The sequence below is a fragment of the Ogataea polymorpha genome, assembly GCF_001664045.1.
Source record: "Ogataea polymorpha strain NCYC 495 leu1.1 chromosome Unknown OGAPOscaffold_4, whole genome shotgun sequence".
NCBI classification, from domain to species: Eukaryota; Fungi; Ascomycota; class Pichiomycetes; order Pichiales; family Pichiaceae; genus Ogataea; species Ogataea polymorpha.
The window spans coordinates 915,459-936,427 of record NW_017264701.1 but is presented as its reverse complement, the minus strand read 5'-3'; the positions used below and the strand labels follow the sequence as shown (position 1 = coordinate 936,427).

The 20,969-nt window shown below is 54.8% G+C and overlaps 6 protein-coding genes and 2 non-coding genes across 8 annotated transcripts; 5 read left to right on the top strand and 3 right to left on the bottom strand.

The window, feature by feature from the left end:
* Positions 1 to 7,630: 7,630 nt before the first annotated feature.
* OGAPODRAFT_100696 (uncharacterized protein) lies at positions 7,631 to 10,647 on the bottom strand (the record flags this gene model as incomplete). Its single annotated transcript, XM_018352989.1, has 1 exon — positions 7,631 to 10,647. One exon carries the CDS (start codon positions 10,645 to 10,647, stop codon positions 7,699 to 7,701), a length of 2,949 nt encoding a protein of 982 aa, XP_018210837.1. The 3' UTR covers positions 7,631 to 7,698.
* A 55-nt stretch (positions 10,648 to 10,702) lies between these two features.
* Positions 10,703 to 12,399, top strand: OGAPODRAFT_76779 (uncharacterized protein). The gene has a single exon (XM_018356225.1). It carries the CDS (start codon positions 10,707 to 10,709, stop codon positions 12,327 to 12,329), a length of 1,623 nt encoding a protein of 540 aa, XP_018210836.1. The 5' UTR covers positions 10,703 to 10,706; the 3' UTR covers positions 12,330 to 12,399.
* Positions 12,400 to 12,444: 45 nt separating this feature from the next.
* OGAPODRAFT_t42 lies at positions 12,445 to 12,515 on the top strand. The gene has a single exon. It is a non-coding gene; the product is annotated as a tRNA-Gly (tRNA).
* A 64-nt stretch (positions 12,516 to 12,579) lies between these two features.
* Positions 12,580 to 14,835, bottom strand: OGAPODRAFT_100691 (uncharacterized protein; the record flags this gene model as incomplete). Its single annotated transcript, XM_018352988.1, has 1 exon — positions 12,580 to 14,835. One exon carries the CDS (start codon positions 14,833 to 14,835, stop codon positions 13,609 to 13,611), a length of 1,227 nt encoding a protein of 408 aa, XP_018210835.1. The 3' UTR covers positions 12,580 to 13,608.
* Positions 14,836 to 15,488: 653 nt separating this feature from the next.
* OGAPODRAFT_16630 (small subunit of the ribonucleotide-diphosphate reductase complex) lies at positions 15,489 to 16,784 on the top strand. Its single transcript, XM_018354562.1, has one exon. It carries the CDS (start codon positions 15,499 to 15,501, stop codon positions 16,720 to 16,722), a length of 1,224 nt encoding a protein of 407 aa, XP_018210834.1. The 5' UTR covers positions 15,489 to 15,498; the 3' UTR covers positions 16,723 to 16,784.
* Positions 16,785 to 16,892: 108 nt separating this feature from the next.
* OGAPODRAFT_16629 (uncharacterized protein) lies at positions 16,893 to 18,377 on the top strand. The gene has a single exon (XM_018354561.1). The coding sequence runs from the start codon at positions 17,006 to 17,008 to the stop codon at positions 18,347 to 18,349; it is 1,344 nt and encodes a 447-aa protein (XP_018210833.1). The 5' UTR covers positions 16,893 to 17,005; the 3' UTR covers positions 18,350 to 18,377.
* Positions 18,378 to 18,396: 19 nt separating this feature from the next.
* On the top strand, positions 18,397 to 19,122 carry OGAPODRAFT_48801 (uncharacterized protein; the record flags this gene model as incomplete). Its single annotated transcript, XM_018355603.1, has 1 exon — positions 18,397 to 19,122. A coding segment is annotated over one exon (726 nt), but the record flags the coding sequence as incomplete, so codon positions are not given.
* Positions 19,123 to 20,616: 1,494 nt separating this feature from the next.
* OGAPODRAFT_t39 lies at positions 20,617 to 20,687 on the bottom strand. Its single transcript has one exon. It is a non-coding gene; the product is annotated as a tRNA-Gly (tRNA).
* Between the last annotated feature and the right edge of the window lie 282 nt (positions 20,688 to 20,969).

The window sequence follows — 20,969 nt, the reverse complement described above, 5'->3', positions numbered from 1 at the left end:
ACTCGAGGCTGGCTTAACGGAGCTAGAGCCATAACTGGAAGCCGGCTTGGCAGAGCTTGATCCATAACTCGAGGCCGGGTTGGCGGAGCTAGAGACATAACTCGAGGCCGGCTTAACAGAAGACTGTCCAGCGGAGCTAGAGGCATAACTTGAGGCCGGGTTGGCAGAGCTGGAAGCGTAACTTGATGACTGACTAGCGGAGCTAGAGACATAACTCGAGGCTGGGTTGGCAGAGCTAGATCCATAGCTTGAAGAGTGGCCAGAGGAGCTAGAGACATAACTCGAGGCTGGCTTAACAGAACTTGATCCATAACTGGAGGTAGGGTTAGCAGAACTGGAGCCATAACTGGAGGCCGGCTTTGCAGAGCTAGAGCCGTAGCCTGAAGACTGGTTAGCAGAGCTGGAAACGTAACTCGAGGCTGGCTTAGCAGAACTTGGACCATAACTCGACGACTGGCCAGTGAAGCTTGAGCCGTAACTGGAGGTTGGATAAACAGAGCTGGATGCGTAACCCGAAGACTGGCCGGCGGTGCTAGATCCATAGCTCGAAGACTGGCCAGCGGAGCTAGAGACATAACTTGAGCCCGGCTTTGCTGAGCTAGATCCATAGCTTGAAGACTGGCCAGCGGAGCTAGAGACATAACTTGAGCCTGGATGAGCTGAGCTAGATCCATAACTGGATGTTGGATAAACAGAGCTGGATGCGTAACCTGAAGAGTGGTTAGCAGAGCTAGAGCCATAACTTGAGGTTGGTTTGGAAGAACTTGATCCATAACTCGAGGCCGGGTTAGCTGAGCTGGATCCATAACTCGAAGGCTGGTTAGCAGAGCTGGATGCGTATCTTGAGGACTGACCAGCGGAGCTAGAGCCATAACCTGATGAATGAGCAGAGCCAGATCCAGAACTGGAGGTTGGATAAACAGAGCCCGAGCCATAACTCGAAGACTGGCCAGCGGTGCTAGATCCGTAACTCGAGGCTGGCTTAACGGAGCTAGAGCCATAACTCGAGGCCGGGTTAGCTGAGCTAGATCCATAGCTCGAAGACTGGCCAGTGAAGCTTGAGCCATAACTCGAGGCTGGCTTAACAGAACTTGAACCATAACCTGATGTTGGATGAGCGGAGCCAGAGCCGTAGCCTGAAGACTGCCCAGCAGAACTTGAACCATAACCTGATGTTGGTTTGGCAGAGCTAGATCCATAGCTTGAAGAGTGGCCAGAGGAGCTAGATCCATAACTTGAGGCCGGCTTTGCTGAGCTAGAGCCGTAACCTGATGTTTGATGAGCTGAGCTAGAGACATAACTCGAAGGCTGGTTAGCAGAACTTGAACCATAACCTGATGTTGGTTTGGCAGAGCTAGATCCATAGCTTGAGGTTGGGTTTGCTGAGCTAGAGCCGTATCTTGAGGACTGACCAGCGGAGCTAGAGCCATAACCTGATGAATGAGCTGAGCTAGAGCCATAACTCGAGGCCGGCTTGGTAGAGCTTGATCCATAACCTGAGGTAGAGTGAGCTGAACCAGATCCATAACTCGAAGACTGGTTAGCAGAACTTGAACCATAACTCGAGGCTGGCTTAACAGAACTTGGACCATAACTTGAGGACTGGCCATCGGAACTAGAACCATAACTGGATGTTGGATAAACAGAGCTGGAAGCGTAACCTGAAGACTGGCCAGCGGAGCTAGAGACATAACTGGAGGCCGGCTTTGCAGAGCTAGAAACATAACTGGAGGTTGGATAAACAGAGCTGGATCCATAGCTCGAAGAGTGGCCAGCAGAACTTGAACCATAACTCGAATTTGGGTTAGCTGAGCTAGATCCATAACTCGAGGCTGGCTTTGCAGAGCTAGAGCCATAATTGGAAGTTGGATGAGCAGAGCTGGAAGCATAACCTGAGGTAGAGTGAGCTGAACCAGATCCATAACTCGAAGACTGGTTAGCAGAACTTGAACCGTAACTCGAGCTTGGATGAGCTGAGCCAGATCCATAGCTTGAAGACTGGTTAGCAGAGCTAGATCCATAGCTTGAATAGTGGACAGCGGAGCTAGAGATATAACTTGAGGCCGGCTTTGCTGAGCTAGGGCCGTAGCCTGATGTTGGATGAGCTGAGCTAGAGCCATAACCTGAGGTTGGATAAACAGAGCTAGAAGCGTCACCTGAAGACTGGTCAGCAGAACTTGAACCATAACTCGAGGCCGGCTTGGTAGAGCTAGATCCATAACTCGAAGAGTGGTCAGCGGAGCTAGAGCCGTAACTTGAGGTTGGTTTGGCAGAGCTTGATCCATAACTTGAAGACTGGTTAGCAGAGCTAGATCCATAACTCGAGGCCGGCTTGGTAGAGCTAGATCCATAACTCGAGGCTGGCTTTGCAGAGCTAGAGCCGTAACTTGAGGTTGGTTTGGCAGAGCTTGATCCATAACCTGGGGTAGAGTGAGCTGAGTTAGATCCATAACTCGAGGCTGGGTTACCAGAACTTGAACCGTAACTTGAGCTTGGATGAGCTGAGCCAGATCCATGACTTGAGGACTGGCTAGCAGAGCTGGATGCGTAACCTGAAGAGTGGTTAGCAGAGCTAGAGCCATAACTTGAGGTTGGTTTGACAGAACTTGATCCATAACTCGAGGCCGGGTTAGCTGAGCTGGATCCATAACTCGAAGGCTGGTTAGCAGAGCTGGATGCGTATCTTGAGGACTGACCAGCGGAGCTAGAGACATAATTTGAGGCCGGGTTAGCTGAGCTAGAGCTGTAACTTGAGGCCGGCTTTGCAGAGCTAGAGCCGTAACTTGAGGTTGGTTTGGCAGAGCTTGAACCATAACTCGAGGTTGGGTTTGCTGAGCTAGAGCCATAACTCGAGGCTGGGTTGGCAGAGCTAGAGACATAACTTGAGCCCGGCTTTGCTGAGCTAGATCCATAGCTTGAAGACTGGCCAGCGGAGCTAGAGACATAACTTGAGCCTGGATGAGCTGAGCTAGATCCATAACTGGATGTTGGATAAACAGAGCCAGATCCATAGCTTGAAGACTGGCCAGCAGAGCTGGAAGCATAACTTGAGGACTGACCAGCGGAGCTAGAGACATGACTCGAGGCCGGCTTAGCAGAACTTGGACCATAACTCGACGACTGGCCAGTGAAGCTTGAGCCGTAACTGGAGGTTGGATAAACAGAGCTGGATGCGTAACCCGAAGACTGGCCGGCGGTGCTAGATCCATAGCTCGAAGACTGGCCAGCGGAGCTAGAGAGATAACTCGAGGCCGGCTTTACAGAGCTCGAAGCGTAACTGGAGGCCGGGTTGGCAGAGCTAGAGCCATAACTCGAAGACTGGCCAGCAGAGCTGGAAGCATAACTTGAGGACTGACCAGCGGAGCTAAGGCCGTAACTTGAGGACTGGCCAGCGGAGCTAGAGCCATAACCTGATGAATGAGCAGAGCCAGATCCAGAACTTGAGGCTGGCTTTGCAGAGCTAGAGCCGTAACTTGAGGCTGGTTTGGCAGAGCTTGATCCATAACCTGGGGTAGAGTGAGCTGAGCTAGATCCATAACTCGAGGCCGGGTTAGCTGAGCTAGATCCATAACTCGAGATTGGCTTTGCAGAGCTAGATCCATAGCTTGAAGAGTGGCCAGCGGAGCTAAAGCTGTAACTTGAGGCCGGCTTTGCTGAGCTAGAGCCGTAACCTGATGTTTGAGGAGCTGAGCTAGAGACATAATTCGAAGAGTGTCCAGCAGAACTTGAACCATAACTCGAAGTTGGATGAGCGGAGCCAGAGCCGTAGCCTGAAGACTGGTTAGCAGAACTTGAACCATAACTCGAGCTTGGATGAGCTGAGCCAGATCCATAACTTGAGGTTGGGTTTGCTGAGCTAGAGCCGTATCTTGAGGATTGACCAGCGGAGCTAGAGCCATAACCTGATGAATGAGCTGAGCTAGTGCCATAACTTGAGGCCGGGTTGGCAGAGCTAGAGCCGTAACCTGATGTTGGATGAGTTGAACCAGAACCGTAGCCTGAAGACTGGTTAGCAGAGCTAGATCCATAACTAGAGGTTGGGTTTGCTGAACTAGATCCATATCTTGAGGACTGATTAGCAGAGCTGGAAGCATAACTTGAGGACTGGGCAGCGGAGCTAGAGATATAACTCGAGGCCGGCTTATCAGAACTTGAACCATAACTCGAAGAGTGGTCAGCAGAACTTGAACCATAACTCGAGGCTGGCTTACCAGAACTTGGACCCATAACTCGAGGCCGGCTTTACAGAGCTGGAAGCGTAACTGGAGGTTGGTTTGGCAGAACTGGAACCATTACTCGACGACTGACCAGCAGAGCTAGAGCCATAACTGGAAGCGGGGTTGGCAGAGCTTGATCCATAACTCGAGGCAGAGTTAGCAGAGCTAGAGCCGTAACCTGATGTTGGATAAACAGAACTTGAACCATAACTCGAGGTTGGGTTTGCTGAGCCAGATCCATAGCTTGAAGACTGGCCAGCAGAGCTGGAAGCATAACTTGAGGACTGACCAGCGGAGCTAGAGACATGACTCGAGGCCGGCTTAGCAGAACTTGAACCATAACTCGACGACTGGCCAGTGAAGCTTGAGCTGTAACTTGAGGTTGGATAAACAGAGCTAGAAGCGTAGCCTGAAGACTGGCCAGCGGAACTTGAACCATAACTGGAGGCAGGATTAGCAGAGCTTGAGCCGTAACCTGACGTTGGATGAGTAGAACCAGAGCCGTAGCCTGAAGACTGGTTAGCAGAGCTGGAAGCGTAACCTGAAGACTGGCCAGCGGTGCTTGAGACATAACTTGAGGCCGGGTTGGCAGAACTTGAACCATAACTGGAGGTTGGATAAACAGAGCTAGAGCCGTAACTCGAGGACTGACCAGCGGAGCTAGAGATATAACTCGAGGCCGGCTTCGCAGAGCTGGAAGCGTAACTCGAGGACTGACCAACGGAGCTAGAGATATAACTCGAGGCCGGCTTAGCAGAACTTGAACCATAACTTGAGGCTGGGTTAGCAGAGCTAGATCCATAACTCGAAGACTGGCCAGCAGAACTTGAACCATAACTTGAGGCCGGGTTCGCAGAGCTAAATCCATAGCTTGAAGACTGGCCAGCGGAACTAGAGACATAACTCGATGCCGGTTTCGCAGAGCTGGAAGCGTAACTCGAGGCTGGCTTAGCAGAACTTGGACCATAACTCGAAGAGTGGTCAGCAGAACTTGAACCATAACTTGAGGCCGGGTTCGCAGAGCTAGATCCATAGCTTGAAGACTGGCCAGCAGAGCTAGAAACATAACTGGAGGCCGGCTTTGCAGAGCTGGATCCATAACTGGAGCCTGGGTTGGTGGAGCTGGAGACGTAACTCGAGGCTGGGTTGGTGGAGCTAGATCCAGAGCTTGAGGCTGGGTTGGTGGAGCTGGAGCTATAACTCGATGACTGGTCAGCAGAACTAGAAGTATAACTTGAAACCTGATCAGTTGAGCCAGAACCATAACTGGAAGTTAGACTAGCCGACCCAGAACCATAACTTGAGGTTGGGTTAGCAGAGCCATCTGAGACAGAGTCAGAAGTAGTGGCTTGACTAGATCCAGAATTAGTCGACTGGCTAGCGGGGCTCGTGCCATAACTTGGCGCAGAACTAGAAGCGCTAGAACGGGATGATTGGTACGATGCTGAACCTTCATCTGAAGTGGAGCTAGCAAAGAGACTAGTTTCCTGGCTGGAAATATCGCTAGTAACATAACTAGTTGCCTGGCTGGAAATATCGCTAGTAGCATAACTGGTTACCTCGCTGGAGATTTGGCTGGCAGAGCCGGAACTATAACTTGAGGTAGAGATAACGGAGCTTAACGTATCACTTGAAACTTCGTAGGATGTCCATCCAGAAGTTTCTTGGCCAGAGAATTGACTAGAAAGATCACTAGTTGCTTCGCTCCAAGTCTGGCTAGAAGATTGGCTAGCAGAGAGAGAACTATAATCGGAAACGGCATTGGATGCAGAGCTCTCGTTGGAAGAAGAGGAGCCCGAAGGAGTGGAAGCCGATGGTAAGTCGCTGGTAGAGAGGTCTGTTGTGTAGCTGGCACTGTCCTCGTCTGAGGACAAGCTAATAGAGGAAGGATTCACTTCGTGGCCAGAGGAATGAGTGATTGTCACAAGCGTCGAACTGGCAGACACAGTGTTGTCAGAATCGGACGAGGACAGCGACGTCGAGCTGCAAGTAGTGGACGGAGCAGTTGACGAAACAGGCGACGAAACAGGCGACGAAATAGTGGAATCAGAGGAAACACTGGAAACAGTGGACCAAACAGTGGACGTGCTCGAAGTGCTGGATTGAGTAGTGTGGGAGCTGCTAGTGGTGTGAGTCTGGGGCTCACAGTATGAGTATAAAAAATTCACCGATTTACAGTGGTAATGTGGGTTGCAACATTCTGTTGGCCCGAAGTAAAGAAAGCCTCCACATTTACTTCCATCACGAGCGCACTTCCAATTCCAATCATTAGCTGATGCCGACATTGCAAAAAGCAAAGTCGAAAACACAAGATGGAAAAGCATGGGGTATCTATGGATTTGCGAAGTTCGAATGGATCTGCAGAGGTAGAGGAAATGGGGTCTTTTTATTTACTTGCCAGTACACATGATTCTATGCGGCTTGTCCGGTACTGGTGGAAAGGAAAAGGTTTGGTGACTCGTCGAGCTTGGAAGACAGACAAAATGATGGCACCCAGAGATGCGTCTGTATTATGCATAGAACAACTTCTCTCCACATGCATGTTTAAGCATTGTCACGTTGCATTTCTGTCCCAGTTTTGCAAACGTTAGCGAATTGAAACCCTTTTTGAGCAAATGAGTTGCGTTCAGCACCAATATAGAAACATTCCAGATCTCCATGGACTCATCTCAATGCCTCGGCAAGCTTGGAAGCTCACACCCCGGGATTTACGGATAAGCACTCGGCATGCGCTTGTGCCGAAATCACTAGACATGAAAAATGACCGTCACATTCAGGATGGTGTCCGTACAACTCTCTCGAGTCCTTCACCTCTTTTCACCATTCTCCGACCCTACTGGTCAACCTACAATTACGTCACATGGAAAAACGCCTCGTCCTTTCACAAACCGAGCGACGTTTTTTTCAAAATACACAAAACGTTCAAGAACACAGCCTCAATAATCTTCGATTCACAATAGACTGGCTAAAAATTTTCAAAATGTTGGTGGTGCCGAGCCCGGACGCCTATTGCCTTAAACGTGCTACTAAGAAAGGGAATACGAGAAAGTCGGGTGATTCGCATCAAGTTCGAGACGCCGATGGGATCCACATATGTCTATCCAGGCACCCAGGGCAAGACACCGACCGTTGTGTGCGGGTCTCCAGTGGGCCATGCAGAGAATTTTGTTGAAATCAGATTTAGAGTTTTGCAGCAGCAGAGAATGTTGGATATTTAGTAGCGCGGCTGAAATCGGTGGCAAGAAGCGTGATTTTGTTCTCTCGCTTCTGTTGCATAAACGTGCATATTTCTCCGTGCATGGGCTGCATGCTGCAGACATGTATAGAACCCGGTCAGATTTAACCGCTCATGCATCCTGCATTCTGGTTTTTTTCAACTGCCAGTAGGCAAGCACCAATCAGCTGAAACTCCTGCAATTTTCAATTACCCGTACTATGTACAATGTCTAGAAACGCCACGATTCGTGTATTCCCGGCACAATCACCCTCTAGAACCAAGCGACACCTTGGTCCAGTCCACGCCCGGATCAGCGCCAATTATTGTATTGCTCAGCCGCGTTGGAAAGTACTTGCGTCCCACAACAGCAACCCTCTGCAAGTCGCAATCCAGCAAACTCTCTCTGCGTGCTTGCTTCATGTCGTCATCCACGTCGTAGTTGAAATGCGTGGCACCCTCGCTGCGGACGCTCACTGGAGCGTCGATGTTCTGAAAAATACTCAATTTCGCCTGTCCCAGATCCTCTCGCGTGATTTGCTCATTCTCAATCATGTCCACTATTTTTCCCATGCTCTGCGCAAACATTTCGATCGACCTTGCAGGATTGGGGTCGCGGAAACTGTAGTATGCAAAAATGCCGTTCAGGGCGTCGTATGTCGCGCCTCCACCGTAAGCCCCTCCCTTTTCGCGGACCTCGCTGTGCAAGTGTTTGAACGTGCTTAGCTGCGCAAGTATTTGCAGTGCCGCACCGTCCTCACAAGTGTACGACGACCCCGACGCCACCGCGGCTGCAAAGCTAACCTGAGCAGCAATCTCAACTACTCTGTCCTGCACTGCTTGCTGCATCTCCATCTCGTAGGGGCTGACTGAGTGCCGTAATTGGAACTGCTCGCCGTATCGGGCAGCCAGCTCTTCCTGTGCGGACACATTTGCTCTATCGGTAGTGACCGCCAATTTGAAGTTCGAGCCGCCCAGCAAAATGCTCTGTATCCGTTTCAGCACTATAGACACTTCCTCCAGCCGGTTCTGCTCGTCCAGCACCCGCAACTCGTTCAAAAACGACACCTGCTCTATTCCGCCCAACAGCTGCTGCAGCTTGGCAGACTTCGAGAGCTGTGCCGCAGAGTACCCCCGCGCGTAGCTGTGGCCGCTGCTGACGATCGCGCTGATGTTGTCACTGGTCAGAGTCTTCACCAGCACGCTCAGCTTGTCGTGGTTGTCGAAATCGGTCTCTGCAAGCAGCTGGTAAGACAAATCGAGCAGCCGCTCAAAGTTGCCGTTCAGAGCCACGCCGTTCAGTCCAAACTTCAGATACGCAGTGTTCATATTGTCGGGCGAGCTGTGCGAAAACACCGTCGGCGAGATCCCGCCCGTGTACAGCTTGATCTCGTCCTCCAGCTGCGCCATCGACTTGTCTTTTGTGCCCAGGTTCGTCAGACAGTCCGTGAACAGGGGCAGGTACTTCACCAGCTCCAGCGGCAGCTCCGAGGCCGAAATCGTCTTGAGCGACCGGAAATACGTCAGTCCGTTCGTCTTGGACGACACTCTCGTCTGTAGCTCGGTGGCTCCCGTGCTTTTCAGCTTCAGCCGCACGCTGTCGCCGTCCCTGCTGATGTCGGCCGTCGATAGGGTCGGCAAGCACGAGAGGTCCTCCTGCTTGTTCTGGTTCTCCAGTAGCTTCAGCCCCCGCTGGTAGAGCACCTCCCTGTCGCTCTCGTCCAGCGTGGCGATTTTCTTCTCCAGCCGCCGCTGCTCCTCGTCGGAAATCTGCTTTTCCAGCCCTGCGTCCGGAAACATTGTGTAGTGGAAATAGGGAGCGTCCAGAATGTACTTGTCGAGTCGCTCTGTAAACATGACGTCACCTTGCTTGGCGTACTCCTGTCTAAACCTGCCGATCACGTTGTCCCACTTGAGCATCTCGAGCGGATCCACCCTATTGACCCACCCCGGCACCAGCGAGCTCAACACGTTCAGCCCGAACGACGCGCTCTCGACCTTGCGGCCAAGCTCCAGCTGGTGTATCATGGCGTCAACTTTGTCCCCTGCAAATCCGGCCGTCTTGGCCCGCTGCACAGCGTCTCTCACCGTCTCCGGCAGCTTGGCAGCCGTCTCCTCGCTCATCCCCTGCAACCCAATGCTCAGCATGTTCACGTCTGTCATCGAGTCCATGCCCGAGTTGATACTGAAGTCGGTGCCCAGCCCGGTCTCGACAAGCTCCTGGTACAGCGGCGACGAATGGCCGTCAATCAGCAGGTTCGCCACGAGCCGCATCACAAACGTCTCGTACACGTCGTCCGGCCGGCCACAGTACCACGTCAACGAGCCTTTGTACTGTCTTTCCAGCGGCAGAAGCGGGTCCACGGGGCCAGCGACGCTCAACGAGGTGTTGCTACGCAGCTCAATGGGCTGCTTCACGTCCTGGCGCCGCTGCCGCCGGCCAAACCGGGCGTACTTCTCGTTGATTCGTGCCAGATGTCTCTCCAGCGGCAGGCTGCCGTACGTGAACGTGGCCGCGTTGGACGGGTGGTAGTACCTGGCATGGAAGTCCACCAGGTCCTCGTACACTAGGTTTGGTATCTTGGCAGGGTCGCCGCCCGAGTTGTGGAGCGAGGGATATATGGCCTCCTGAAACTTGATCCAGAACCAGTACCCAGAGTCCGACATCTGGCCCTTCATCTCGTTGTACACCACGCCTTTGAAACACAGCGGGCTGGCCCGGTCCAAGGTGTCCTCGTGCTCCAGCCGCCAGCCCTCCTGGTAGAAATCGTCCTCCGACAGCAGCGGATTCAGCGTCGCGTCCAGGTACACGTCCATCAAATTATAGAAATCCGTCGGGTTGGTGGTCGCAAACGGGTAGAAAGTGTAGTCGTGGCCCGTCATGGCGTTCATGAAGTTGGCCAGCGACCTGTTGAGCATCTTGAAGAACGGGTCGCGCACAGGGTACTTTTCGGAGCCGCACAGCGTGGTGTGCTCCAGAATGTGGGGGAGTCCCGTGCTGTCGGGCGGGTTTGTCTTGAAAACCATGCTGAAGACGTTGTTTTTGTCCTGGCGGTCGATGTGCAGGTGGCTGGCGCCAGTGCGCTCGTGGACGAGATCCACCGCAGTGAGGCTGAACTCCGGCACGTCCAGCGCGCGCCGCACCACAAAGCCGTGGACACGGTCGCCCAGAGGATATTTTCCGCGTGCTACAGTGGCAAATCGACGCAGCGACATGAAAAAAAAAAAATAAATAAAAATAAAATATTAAACACTTGCTTGTTCTCCCTGTGTTCATGCTCCTTCCGTTTTTGCTGCTTGCCGCCGCGTGCGTGGCCGAAAAGGTCGAATTGACGTCGTCCGCAGCAGAATACTGCACAGGAATGTACTCGAAGCAGGACTGGGGCGGGCCGGTCGACCCGTTCATCAAGGTCGACGTTAAGAGGTTCGGCTCGGACGACGCCTCCCACGACCCGCTCTCGCTCATCGTGTTCGAGTATAGAGACCTCGACTACATCGGCGTGTACGACAACGTCACAGGACAAACCCATTACGTGTGCACGCCGGAACTGGTGCAGGAGGCGCAGTGTTCCGGCGACCAGATCGACCAGTTTCTCGTGCTCTCCAACACGTCCGGCTCGAATCTGATCAGCACTGCGCGGCTCACAGAGCTCGGTACAAATGGCTACAGCTACCACGTCGTCAACACAGGCTATTACTGCGTCGCGGTGTACGACCCGCAGCATTCTGGCTCGGGTTCGTTCAGCGTGATAGTCAACTTCCACAACGCTTACGGCAATTTGCCCGCGTCGGAGATCCCGAAACTGCCGCTGTACGGGCTTCTGGCCGTCGTGTACGCGGTCTGTTTGAGCGTGTACCTGTTCCAGGTGTTCAAACACCGGTCGGAGCTGCTGTTGCTGCAGAAGTACCTGGCCGGCTTCTTTGTGTTTCTCACCGTCGAAAACATCCTTGTGTGGTCGCTGTACGACGTGGAAAACAACAACAAGAAATTCCCGATCCCGGACGGCATCAAGTTCTACATCTCGTTCGTGTCAATGCTGAACGCGTTCCGGATCTCGTTCTCGCTGTTCCTGCTGCTGATCATCTCCCTCGGCTACGGCGTCGTGTATCCGAAGCTGCAGCGCAGCGTGATGAATAAGTGCAAGCTGCTGGCGGCGGCGCACTTCGTCGTCAGCACCGTCTACGTCTGGTTCTCGTACTACTCGAGCCAGGTCCAGCCGTCCAGCACCACCACCAACACGTCCAAGGCGTCGAGCACGATCGAGTCGAACTCGTGGCTCGTGATCGCGGTCACGTTGCCGCTGGCCGTCCTGCTGGTCGTCTTCTACTTCCTCATCCTCTCGTCCCTGCAAAAGACTGTCAAGCTGCTTGCCGAGAAAAAACAGATCGTCAAGCTCAAAATGTACAGGAACCTGTTCAAGCTGATTTTCTTTTCGATGCTGCTCATGCTCTTTGCGCTCATCATCAACGTCGTTCTCGTCTTCAACGACTCGCTCACAGAGTCGATCGAGCGACTGTGGAAGTTCAGCGACGTTCTCACAGACTTCTGGCCCGCCTGTATCTATTTCATTGTGTTTATCGGGCTGGCCATCATCTGGCGGCCAACAGACTCGTCGTATTTGCTTGCTGCGTCTTCGCAGATTCCAACCACCGACAACGGCGAAATCGACCCCGAGGAGCCACAGGAAATCTACAACAACCTGGATCAGTTCGGCAACGAGTTTGAGTTTGACGACTTGCGCAGTCTGGAGAGCGACAATCCGTTCGACGACCGCGCAGCTCCCGAGCACAGCACGGAAAACCCGTTCCGTGACCCGGAACACAAGTCGGATGGCGACCGCTTCAAGATAGACGACGAGGACGAGCACGAGGTGCCGACGGAGGACAAAAGTAAATAGGCGAATAGAGATGAACGGAGTATGAGTGCGCAGTTCGTGTCGTTGCGTCTCCGACAGCTGCCGCAAACAGAGGGCCTGTATATGACAAGCTACTAAAGAAAACAAGAGCAAGTCCGCGTAAATGGTTTAGTGGTAAAATTCGTCGTTGCCATCGACGAGCCCCCGGTTCGATTCCGGGTTTACGCATTCTTTTTTTTTGATAAAAAATAGGTAATATTTTTTTATTGCCCATGTCCAAAGTATCACTCCAGGAACGCTACAACAAGTTCAGCAAGGCAGCCAAGTACAACCTGAACTCGGAAGAGCTGTTCTGCGTGTGTCGGCGCGTGGACGATGGCGAGCTGATGGTGGCCTGCGATGGCTGCGACGAGTGGTTTCATTTTTCGTGCATGAAGCTCGATCCCAAATACAAGGACCTGGTGAGCAATTTCTACTGCATTTTTTGCGACGAGCTGCTGCACAAGGGCTCCACGCTGTGGAAGAAGAAGTGTCGGCTGGATGGCTGCTATAAGCCTGTCCGCGTCGATGCAGACTCGCAGAAAGCGTCGAAATATTGCAGCGACGAGCACGGCGTCGAATTCATGCGCACCGAGCTGCTGAAGAGGTTCAGCGAGTCCAGCAAGGAGTGTCGGCTGCGCGTGCCGGAGATTGCGAGCGTGGTATGCGGGGTGGCGGACTTAGACGAGTTCCGCGTGCTAGGAGACAGCATGCCTGCTTACGAGGGCATGGACGTTGATATGCCGGAGGAGCTGGCACAGCGTGTGGTGCAGCTGGACGCGGAGCTTGCGGAGCTGCGGCGTGCCGAGGCGCTGTACACATCGAAGGAAAAGTACCTGCTGAAGCTGCGGGAGAAGATTCGCCTGGTGAACGAGGTGCTGGCCGAGACGGAGCCAGAGCCGGCGAAAAAAGGCAAAAAGCCCAAGATCGACGTGTGCGGCTACGACGCGACGCTGGTGCTGAACGACGAGCAGTGGCGCGCGTACGAGGCGAGCGAGGAGTGCCAAAAAACGCTGCGGCTGGCGTGCTGGGCCGATCTGGATGCGACGCCAGAACAGGCGCGGGAGGCGTACCACGCGCAGCAGCAGTTTGCCGGGCTGTGCATGGCGGACCGCAAGAAGTGTGTGCGGCACCTGACGTGGTACAGCATCCAGTACGACACGGTGATGTTGAGATTGAACGAGGTGCTATATAGGGTGGCGCAGCTCGAGCGCGCGAAAGAGGCCGTGGCGCAGGAGTGGCGCAGCCAGCTTCTCGAGCGATAACACTATGTACTCCGAATCTACTCCTCCTCCTCGCGCTGGTCGACGTGGCGCGGCCGCCACACCTCCACCAGGCCGTCCTCTGCGCAGCTGGCTACGACGTTGTCCAGCACGGGGTGCCAGTCGGCCTCGCAGATGCGGCCTGTGTGGCCCCCGTGCATGAACACCAGACACGGGTCTGTATAGTCGCCCTTTTTACGCTCGTGCTCCTTGACGTCGAATTCGCCCTCGCGGATCTGGCACAGGTCCCACACCAGCACGCGGCGGTCGCTCGACGACGACAGAAGCAGGTTTTCGCGGAACTTGAGGTCCACCACAGAGCCTGTGTGGCCGTACAGTTTGCGCGTCGGCTGCTCCATCAGACGCAAATCCCAGCAGTTTACCAGGTTGTCGGACGACCCGGTCACCAGTAACGTGCCCAGGTCCGGGTGGAACGCCACCGCGTTGAGCGGGCCGTCGTGCGCGTTGGCCACGGCCACCACGGGCTGCGGCGCGCGCAGGTCGTGGATCTGCAGTGACAGGTCGTCGCTCGCCGAGGCAACCACGCTGTTGTGCTGCTTGTTCCACGCCACGTCGTTCACAATGCCTTTGTGCGTGCGGAACACCCGCACCGGCACGTCTGTGTCCATGCTCCAGAGAGCGACCGTGTGGTCCTCAGAGCTCGAGAGCAGCTGGTTCTGCGCAAAGTTCGGGTTCCACTCCAGCCCAAAGCCCTCCTTGGTGTGGTGTTTGAGGGTTTTGGCATGGCCCCCGTTCTCCAGGTCGTAGATCAGCACGTCGCCGCTGTTGGTCTGGGTGGCCACGAGCCCGGTCTCCTGGTTCACACGCAGCTTGTTGATCTCGCCAGGATGTGGCCACTCGCGCTGAAGGGAGATCTGGTTGCCTTGAAAGAGATTTTTGTCCGCAGAGTCGTCTGTGCTGGGCAGCTGCACAGAGTACTGTCGCAGATAGTTCTGCGAGCCGTCCGAGGTGTGCGTGCCGACCAAAAAGCTCGCACGCACCGCGTGCTCCTGGTTCTCGGTGCGCCGCAGCCACTCCACGGTCAAACTCGGCCACGGCAGCGCGTACGAGTAGATAACGTCGTACAGCAGCGGCGACGTTTTCTTCCAGATTTTGTACTCCTCGTTGACGATTTTTTCAGCCACCTGGTACTTTTCCTTGACGGACACGGCAGGGGCGCCTGCGGCCGCCGCAGGCTCTGTGTCGGGTGTCTGCTTGTGTTGAGGCTCTGAGTGAACAGACGTCATGGAAATAGTTTTATAATTTAAAAATGCTGGTTTTAGACGGGGTGCGTGTGCGACTCAATTTGGCGTGGTTGAATTTTCGGCTCTGTCTGAGACAGCATAGTCGGGGTGCCAGCGGCCAGAGCTGCCGGCCAGGGCCCAAACGACGCGGGGCTCATTTGAATGTGCCAAAGTGACGCCCAGAAAATTTGCCAGAAAAGATGTCATGAGCTGGTCTTTGCCGTCGCTGCTCCCCTGGAGATGACAGCCAGACCCGCTCTCCCGACACTTGTCTCTTTTCCACGCCAGTCTCGGCCAGATCGGGGCTCTTTGACTGACACTGGGTTATCGGACTATGCTTGCGCGTGCGATAGATCGCGCAAAAGTCGGACGCGTTTGTTTCCTGGTTGCAGGGGGGTTGAGAAGGAGAGAAAAAAAGTGCACGGGACTAGCCCTGGGTGCGCTATAAGCGGGTCTAGTTTGGGATGTGCCCCTTGCCAGTAGCGTTTGAAGGCCATATACCAAAGAAGATAGCGTTCTAGAGCATTTTCTGCTGCTCGGACAGTGAAATACTCTGCCTCCTCCCCTAACAGGATTTGTTTACAGACGCGTCTGGGAAAAAACTATATAAGGTGCATAAATCCAGTAAGCAAGTTTCATTAAAAAAAAAACCTTTTGTCTTATAAAATGTCTGTGCAAGAAACGCCTTCCAAGACCACAGCCAACGCTCTATCGACCCTCGACCTGTCGTCTGCCGACAAGAAGGACTTGACCGCCACGCTGACCGCTGCCGCCAAGGCCAAAGCGGCAGCTAATGGCGTCGAGGAGACCCCCCAAGAGAACTCGTCCGACAAGGCCAAGGAACACAAGGACTTCTTGGCTAAACACAAGGTGCACCGTCACAAGCTGATGCAGATGGAGAAGGACGAGCCTCTGCTGGTTGAAAATAAAAGAAGGTTTGTCTTGTTCCCTATCAAGTACCACGAGATTTGGCAGATGTACAAGAAGGCAGAGGCCTCGTTCTGGACCGCAGAGGAAATCGATCTGTCCAAGGACCTGCACGACTGGAACAACAGACTCAACGACAACGAGAGATACTTTGTTTCGAGAGTGTTGGCCTTCTTTGCTGCTTCGGACGGCATTGTCAACGAGAACTTGGTCGAGAACTTCTCTGCCGAGGTGCAAGTTCCTGAGGCCAAGTGTTTCTACGGGTTCCAGATCATGATGGAGAACATCCACTCGGAAACGTACTCGCTTCTGATCGACACCTACGTCAAGGACCCTAAGGAAGCTGAGTTCCTTTTCAACGCCATTGAGACCATCCCATGTATCAAGGAGAAGGCCGAATGGGCCATGAGATGGATCAACGACGAGGAAGCCCTGTTTGCCGAGAGACTCGTTGCGTTTGCTGCCGTGGAGGGTATTTTCTTCTCTGGCTCGTTTGCCTCGATCTTCTGGCTCAAGAAGAGAGGACTGATGCCTGGTCTGACCTTCTCGAACGAGTTGATCTGCAGAGACGAGGGTCTGCATACCGACTTTGCCTGTCTGCTCTTCTCGCACCTCAACAACACCCCAAACAGCGACATCGTGCTCAAGATCATCACCGAGGCCGTCGAGATCGAAAAGAGATACTTCACCGACGCCCTGCCTGTCAACCTGCTGGGTATGAACTGCAACCTGATGTGCCAGTACGTGGAGTTTGTTGCTGACCGGCTGCTTTTATCTCTGGGCTGCAAGAAGCACTACAACGCCACAAACCCGTTCGACTTCATGGAGAACATCTCTCTTGCAGGCAAGACCAACTTCTTCGAGAAGAGAGTCTCCGATTACCAGAAGGCGGGCGTCATGGCCAAGAACACCCAGGAAAAGGCCGACACCGAGACCGGCTTCACCTTCGACGAGGATTTCTAATGAGGATCACGCAACGTCCATTAATGTATACTAGAATGTCTTTTAAGCATATTGATGAATCGAATTTTTGTGCAAGGATGTAGAACAAAATATTTTTGCGTGGAAAATATTTCTCCCTCTGTTTATGAACACACACAAAAGTGGTGGCCATCCTTCCAGTTCGATGATAAAGCGCACTTACAAGGACGCAATAAATGCGCTAAACTCTTTACAATCGAACGCTGCCACCATAGAGGCGGCCCGCCGTGCCGCCGGCGCCAAGAACTCTCGTTTGATTCCCGAGATGCTGGAGTGGACAAGACGTATAGGGTACAAGCCACAGGACCTGGACAGGCTCAACGTGATCCATGTGACGGGGACCAAGGGCAAGGGTTCGACGTGTGCGTTTGCAACAAGCATCTTGTTGCAGTACCGCTCGCCGGTGCAGGTCCCGGGTGCCAAGATCACCAAGATAGGCCTGTACACGTCCCCCCATCTTAAGAGCGTGCGGGAGCGGCTGATGATCAACGGCAAGCCGATCTCGGAGGCGCTGTTTGCCAAGTACTTTTTCGACGTGTGGGACCGTCTCAGCGCGTCTGAGTCCGACCCTGAGCAGTTCCCCGAGATGGGTCCCGGTGTCAAGCCTGCATATTTCCGGTTTCTGACGCTCTTGTCGTTCCACGCGTTTTTGAGCGAGAAGGTCGACACCGCTTTGTACGAGGTGGGTGTTGGGGGCGAGTACGACTCCACCAACATCTTTGTGCACCCCACCGCATGCGGCATCACGTCGCTCGGGCTCGACCACACCGCTGTTCTGGGGGACACTTTGGAGAAGATTGCGTGGAACAAGGCGGGCATTTTCAAGCAAGGCGCGGCGTGTTTCACCGTGGAGCAGCCCGAGCCCGCGCTGCGTGTGATCCGCGAGCGCGCTGACGAGAAAAAAGCCGCCAGCCTCGAGGTGGTGCACACTAGACCCGACCTGGCAGAGATCCGGCTCGGCATCAACGGGGATTTCCAGCGCCAGAACGCGTCTCTGGCCGTGTCTTTATGTAGAGCTCACCTGGAGCGGCTGGGATTCGAGCTGGGCGACTTTGAGGTGCTGCCCGAGGAGTTTGTCACGGGACTCGAGCAGGCGTCGTGGCCCGGACGGTGCCAGATCCTTCGCGACAGCAAACGAGACGACATCACCTGGTACGTGGACGGCGCACACACGGCCGAGAGCATTGCTAGCGGCACCGCGTGGTTTGCGCAGTGCGCGCGCGATTCGCACCGCAAGGTGCTGCTGTTCAACCAGCAGACCAGAAACGTGGAGAGTCTGCTGCGGAAACTGCACGAGCAGATGGACGCGGCGGGCAAGCGGTTCGACAACGCCATCTTCTGCACAAACGTGACGTACGCCGACGGCAGGTACAGCGACGACCTTGTTTCGATGAATGTGGCGCAGGACAAGGTGGACTCAATGCGGGTGCAGAAGCAGATGGCCTCGATATGGGACGGGCTGAGCAAGGACTCGCGCAAACACCTGTTCCACGACATCGAGACGAGCCTGAACTTCATCCGGACACTGGAGGGCCCGCTGGACGTGTTTGTGTGCGGATCGCTGCATCTGGTGGGCGGCTTCTTGCTGGTACTGGAGGGCCGAACATGAATAAATATTCTATATTAGTTTGCACAGCCGTGGAAAAATAAAATAGAATGCTTAATCGCAGCGTCATCGACGAAAGAGCGATATACACCAAGCGGGCCGAGGATTATGCGGAGCTGGTGCGCCGGTTTGGCGACCCGGGGCTGCGCGAGGTGGGCAATTACCGCCTGGGCGACGAGATCGGCTCCGGCGCCTTCGGCAAGGTGTACATCGCGCACCACAAGCTGCTGGGGTCCAAGGTTGTTGTGAAGAAGGGCGACCGTGTGACGCCGTCGGGCTGCAACGACAACCTCATGCGCGAGTACTACTACCTGAAGGAGTTTGGTGCGCACCCTAACGTGACCAAGCTGTACGAGCTGATTTTGACCGAGACCAGTGCGTTCATGGTGCTGGAGTTCTGTCCCGAGGGCGACCTGTTTGAGTATCTGAGCCGGCACAAGCGCTTGCCCCTGGAGGAGAGCCTGCGGATGTTTGTCCAGCTGGCATCGGCCGTCCACTACATGCACCGTAGCGGCTGTTGCCACCGGGACCTAAAGCTGGAGAACGTGCTGCTGGACAAAAAACACAACGTGAAGCTGTCGGACTTTGGGTTTGCGCGCGAGTTTCCGATGGCGCAGCACGGCCCGCGCGGGCTGCTCAACGACATTTGCGGAACGAGCGCGTACATGGCTCCGGAGCTACTGAGAAAGACGCCGTACGTGGGCACGAAAACAGACATCTGGGCGCTCGGCGTGATTCTGTACACGCTGGTGGCGGGCGAGATGCCGTTTGACGACTCGCTTGACGAGGACGCGCTTGTGGTGGCCGTTTGCGAGCGCGAGCCGACGTACAACCCCGAGCTGTTTGGGCCGGAGCTGCTGCCGCTTGCGCGCAAGATGCTGGCCAAGGACCCGGATCGCCGCGCGTCGTCGCTCGACGAGGTGTTGCGCGCGCCGGTGCTGCATGCGTACGGCGGGCTTGCGCAGCTTGAGCTCATCAGCCGGCTGTTGTACCGGACAGCGCCCGCGCTCGAGCTCTCGCACAAGGACAAGTTCCTGCTCAAGGAGCTCACCACCGTGGGGATCGACAAGGACACGCTCAAACACACCATATACCACGAGACGATGGACCAGGTGTATGGGTTTTGGCAGCTGGCGCGCGAGAAGAACCGCAAGGGTCGCACGAAACGGATCCGGCACCGCAGCAGGAGCATGCTGCGCATTCCCACGTCGAAATCGTTCATGGAGTCGCGGTTGAGCTCGACACCGGAGCAGGTCGCGCAACCAGTGCAGCAGTTGCCCGAACCACAGCGGTCGGCGGCCCCGAGCGCGCAGTCGTCCGACCAGAGCAGTCTGCGCAAGGGCGGCGGGTTCTCGCTGAAACGGCTGCTGGGCAGAATGCGGCCCAGCAGGGAGCACGAGCTCCAGCCAGTGTTGCCGCCGTCCGCACGGGCGGACGACTCCGCGCGCCAGGAACTGTCTGCGGTGTCGCCGACACAGCCCGTGTCGGCCAACGTGGTGGTGATCGAGCCGCCCAGGTCGCCGCGCGTGAAGAACGGCGGCACGAGTGCCGACAACACGCCGCGCGCAGTGCGCCCGCAGTCGCTTGTTTCGTCGTACTCGATGCAGACGACCGTCTCAGAAACGTCGAACGGCTCGGGCTACAACACGGGCTACTCCACAGACACAAACTTAAACGGCACGGGTACCACGCTTGGCAGCCACACGGGGCCGTTGGCGCACTCGTCCACGTCCGGCGGACGCCCGCAGTACGCGCGCGGGCTGAGCGACTGGTCGCTGAACTCGAAAAACGTCGCGTCGCAGCCGACGTCGCCCACGTCGTCGTTCACGACCGTGTCGCGCTCCAACTCGCTGGAGTCGGCGTCGCGGTCGGTGCGCGGACGTTCGCGCAGACGCAAGAGCTCGGGCATCTTTGGCACATCGGGCAACAGCAACGGGTTCCTGTCCAAACGGGGCAAGTCGCCGCTGCAGTCGAAAATAAACACGAAATGGAGCTTTGGCGCAATCCAGAAGTCCGCCAAAGAGAACCGGTTTGGCAAGAGCTCCAAACAGCAGCAGATAATTGAGGAAGAAGCCGAGGACGACGAATCGGAGGATGAGCTGCTAAACGAGACAGAATACGCAGACGGCGAGCTGGAGGAGATGGGAGATTCAGAGTTTGAGCAAGGTGAGGTGCAGGACGTTGCCGAACAGCTTTCGAATTACAAGCTAGACCAGCCGGCAGATAGATGTTAATAAAGGTGCGCAAAATACACAACATAAAAAAAATTATGCGTAAACCCGGAATCGAACCGGGGGCTCGTCGATGGCAACGACGAATTTTACCACTAAACCATTTACGCGGCTGATACAGTGATGCCGCCCCCCACATCACACATCCAGCCGTGATGATCTGCGTACGTCATCTGCGAGTGATGCATATCCCATCACATGCATGCAAGTACCACAAATGCATACACCCGTGAGTAATCGCTGCCAGCATGCACCAAGCGAGATCCAGCTGCCGCAGAAAAGGTCACCCACTTCCTTGTCCAGGAGGTCGCAGAATTGGTTATGCATCCAACAATAAAATTGGGTTTTTTGATGTTCATCGAAACATACCCAAAAGAGGCAATGTCAAATCG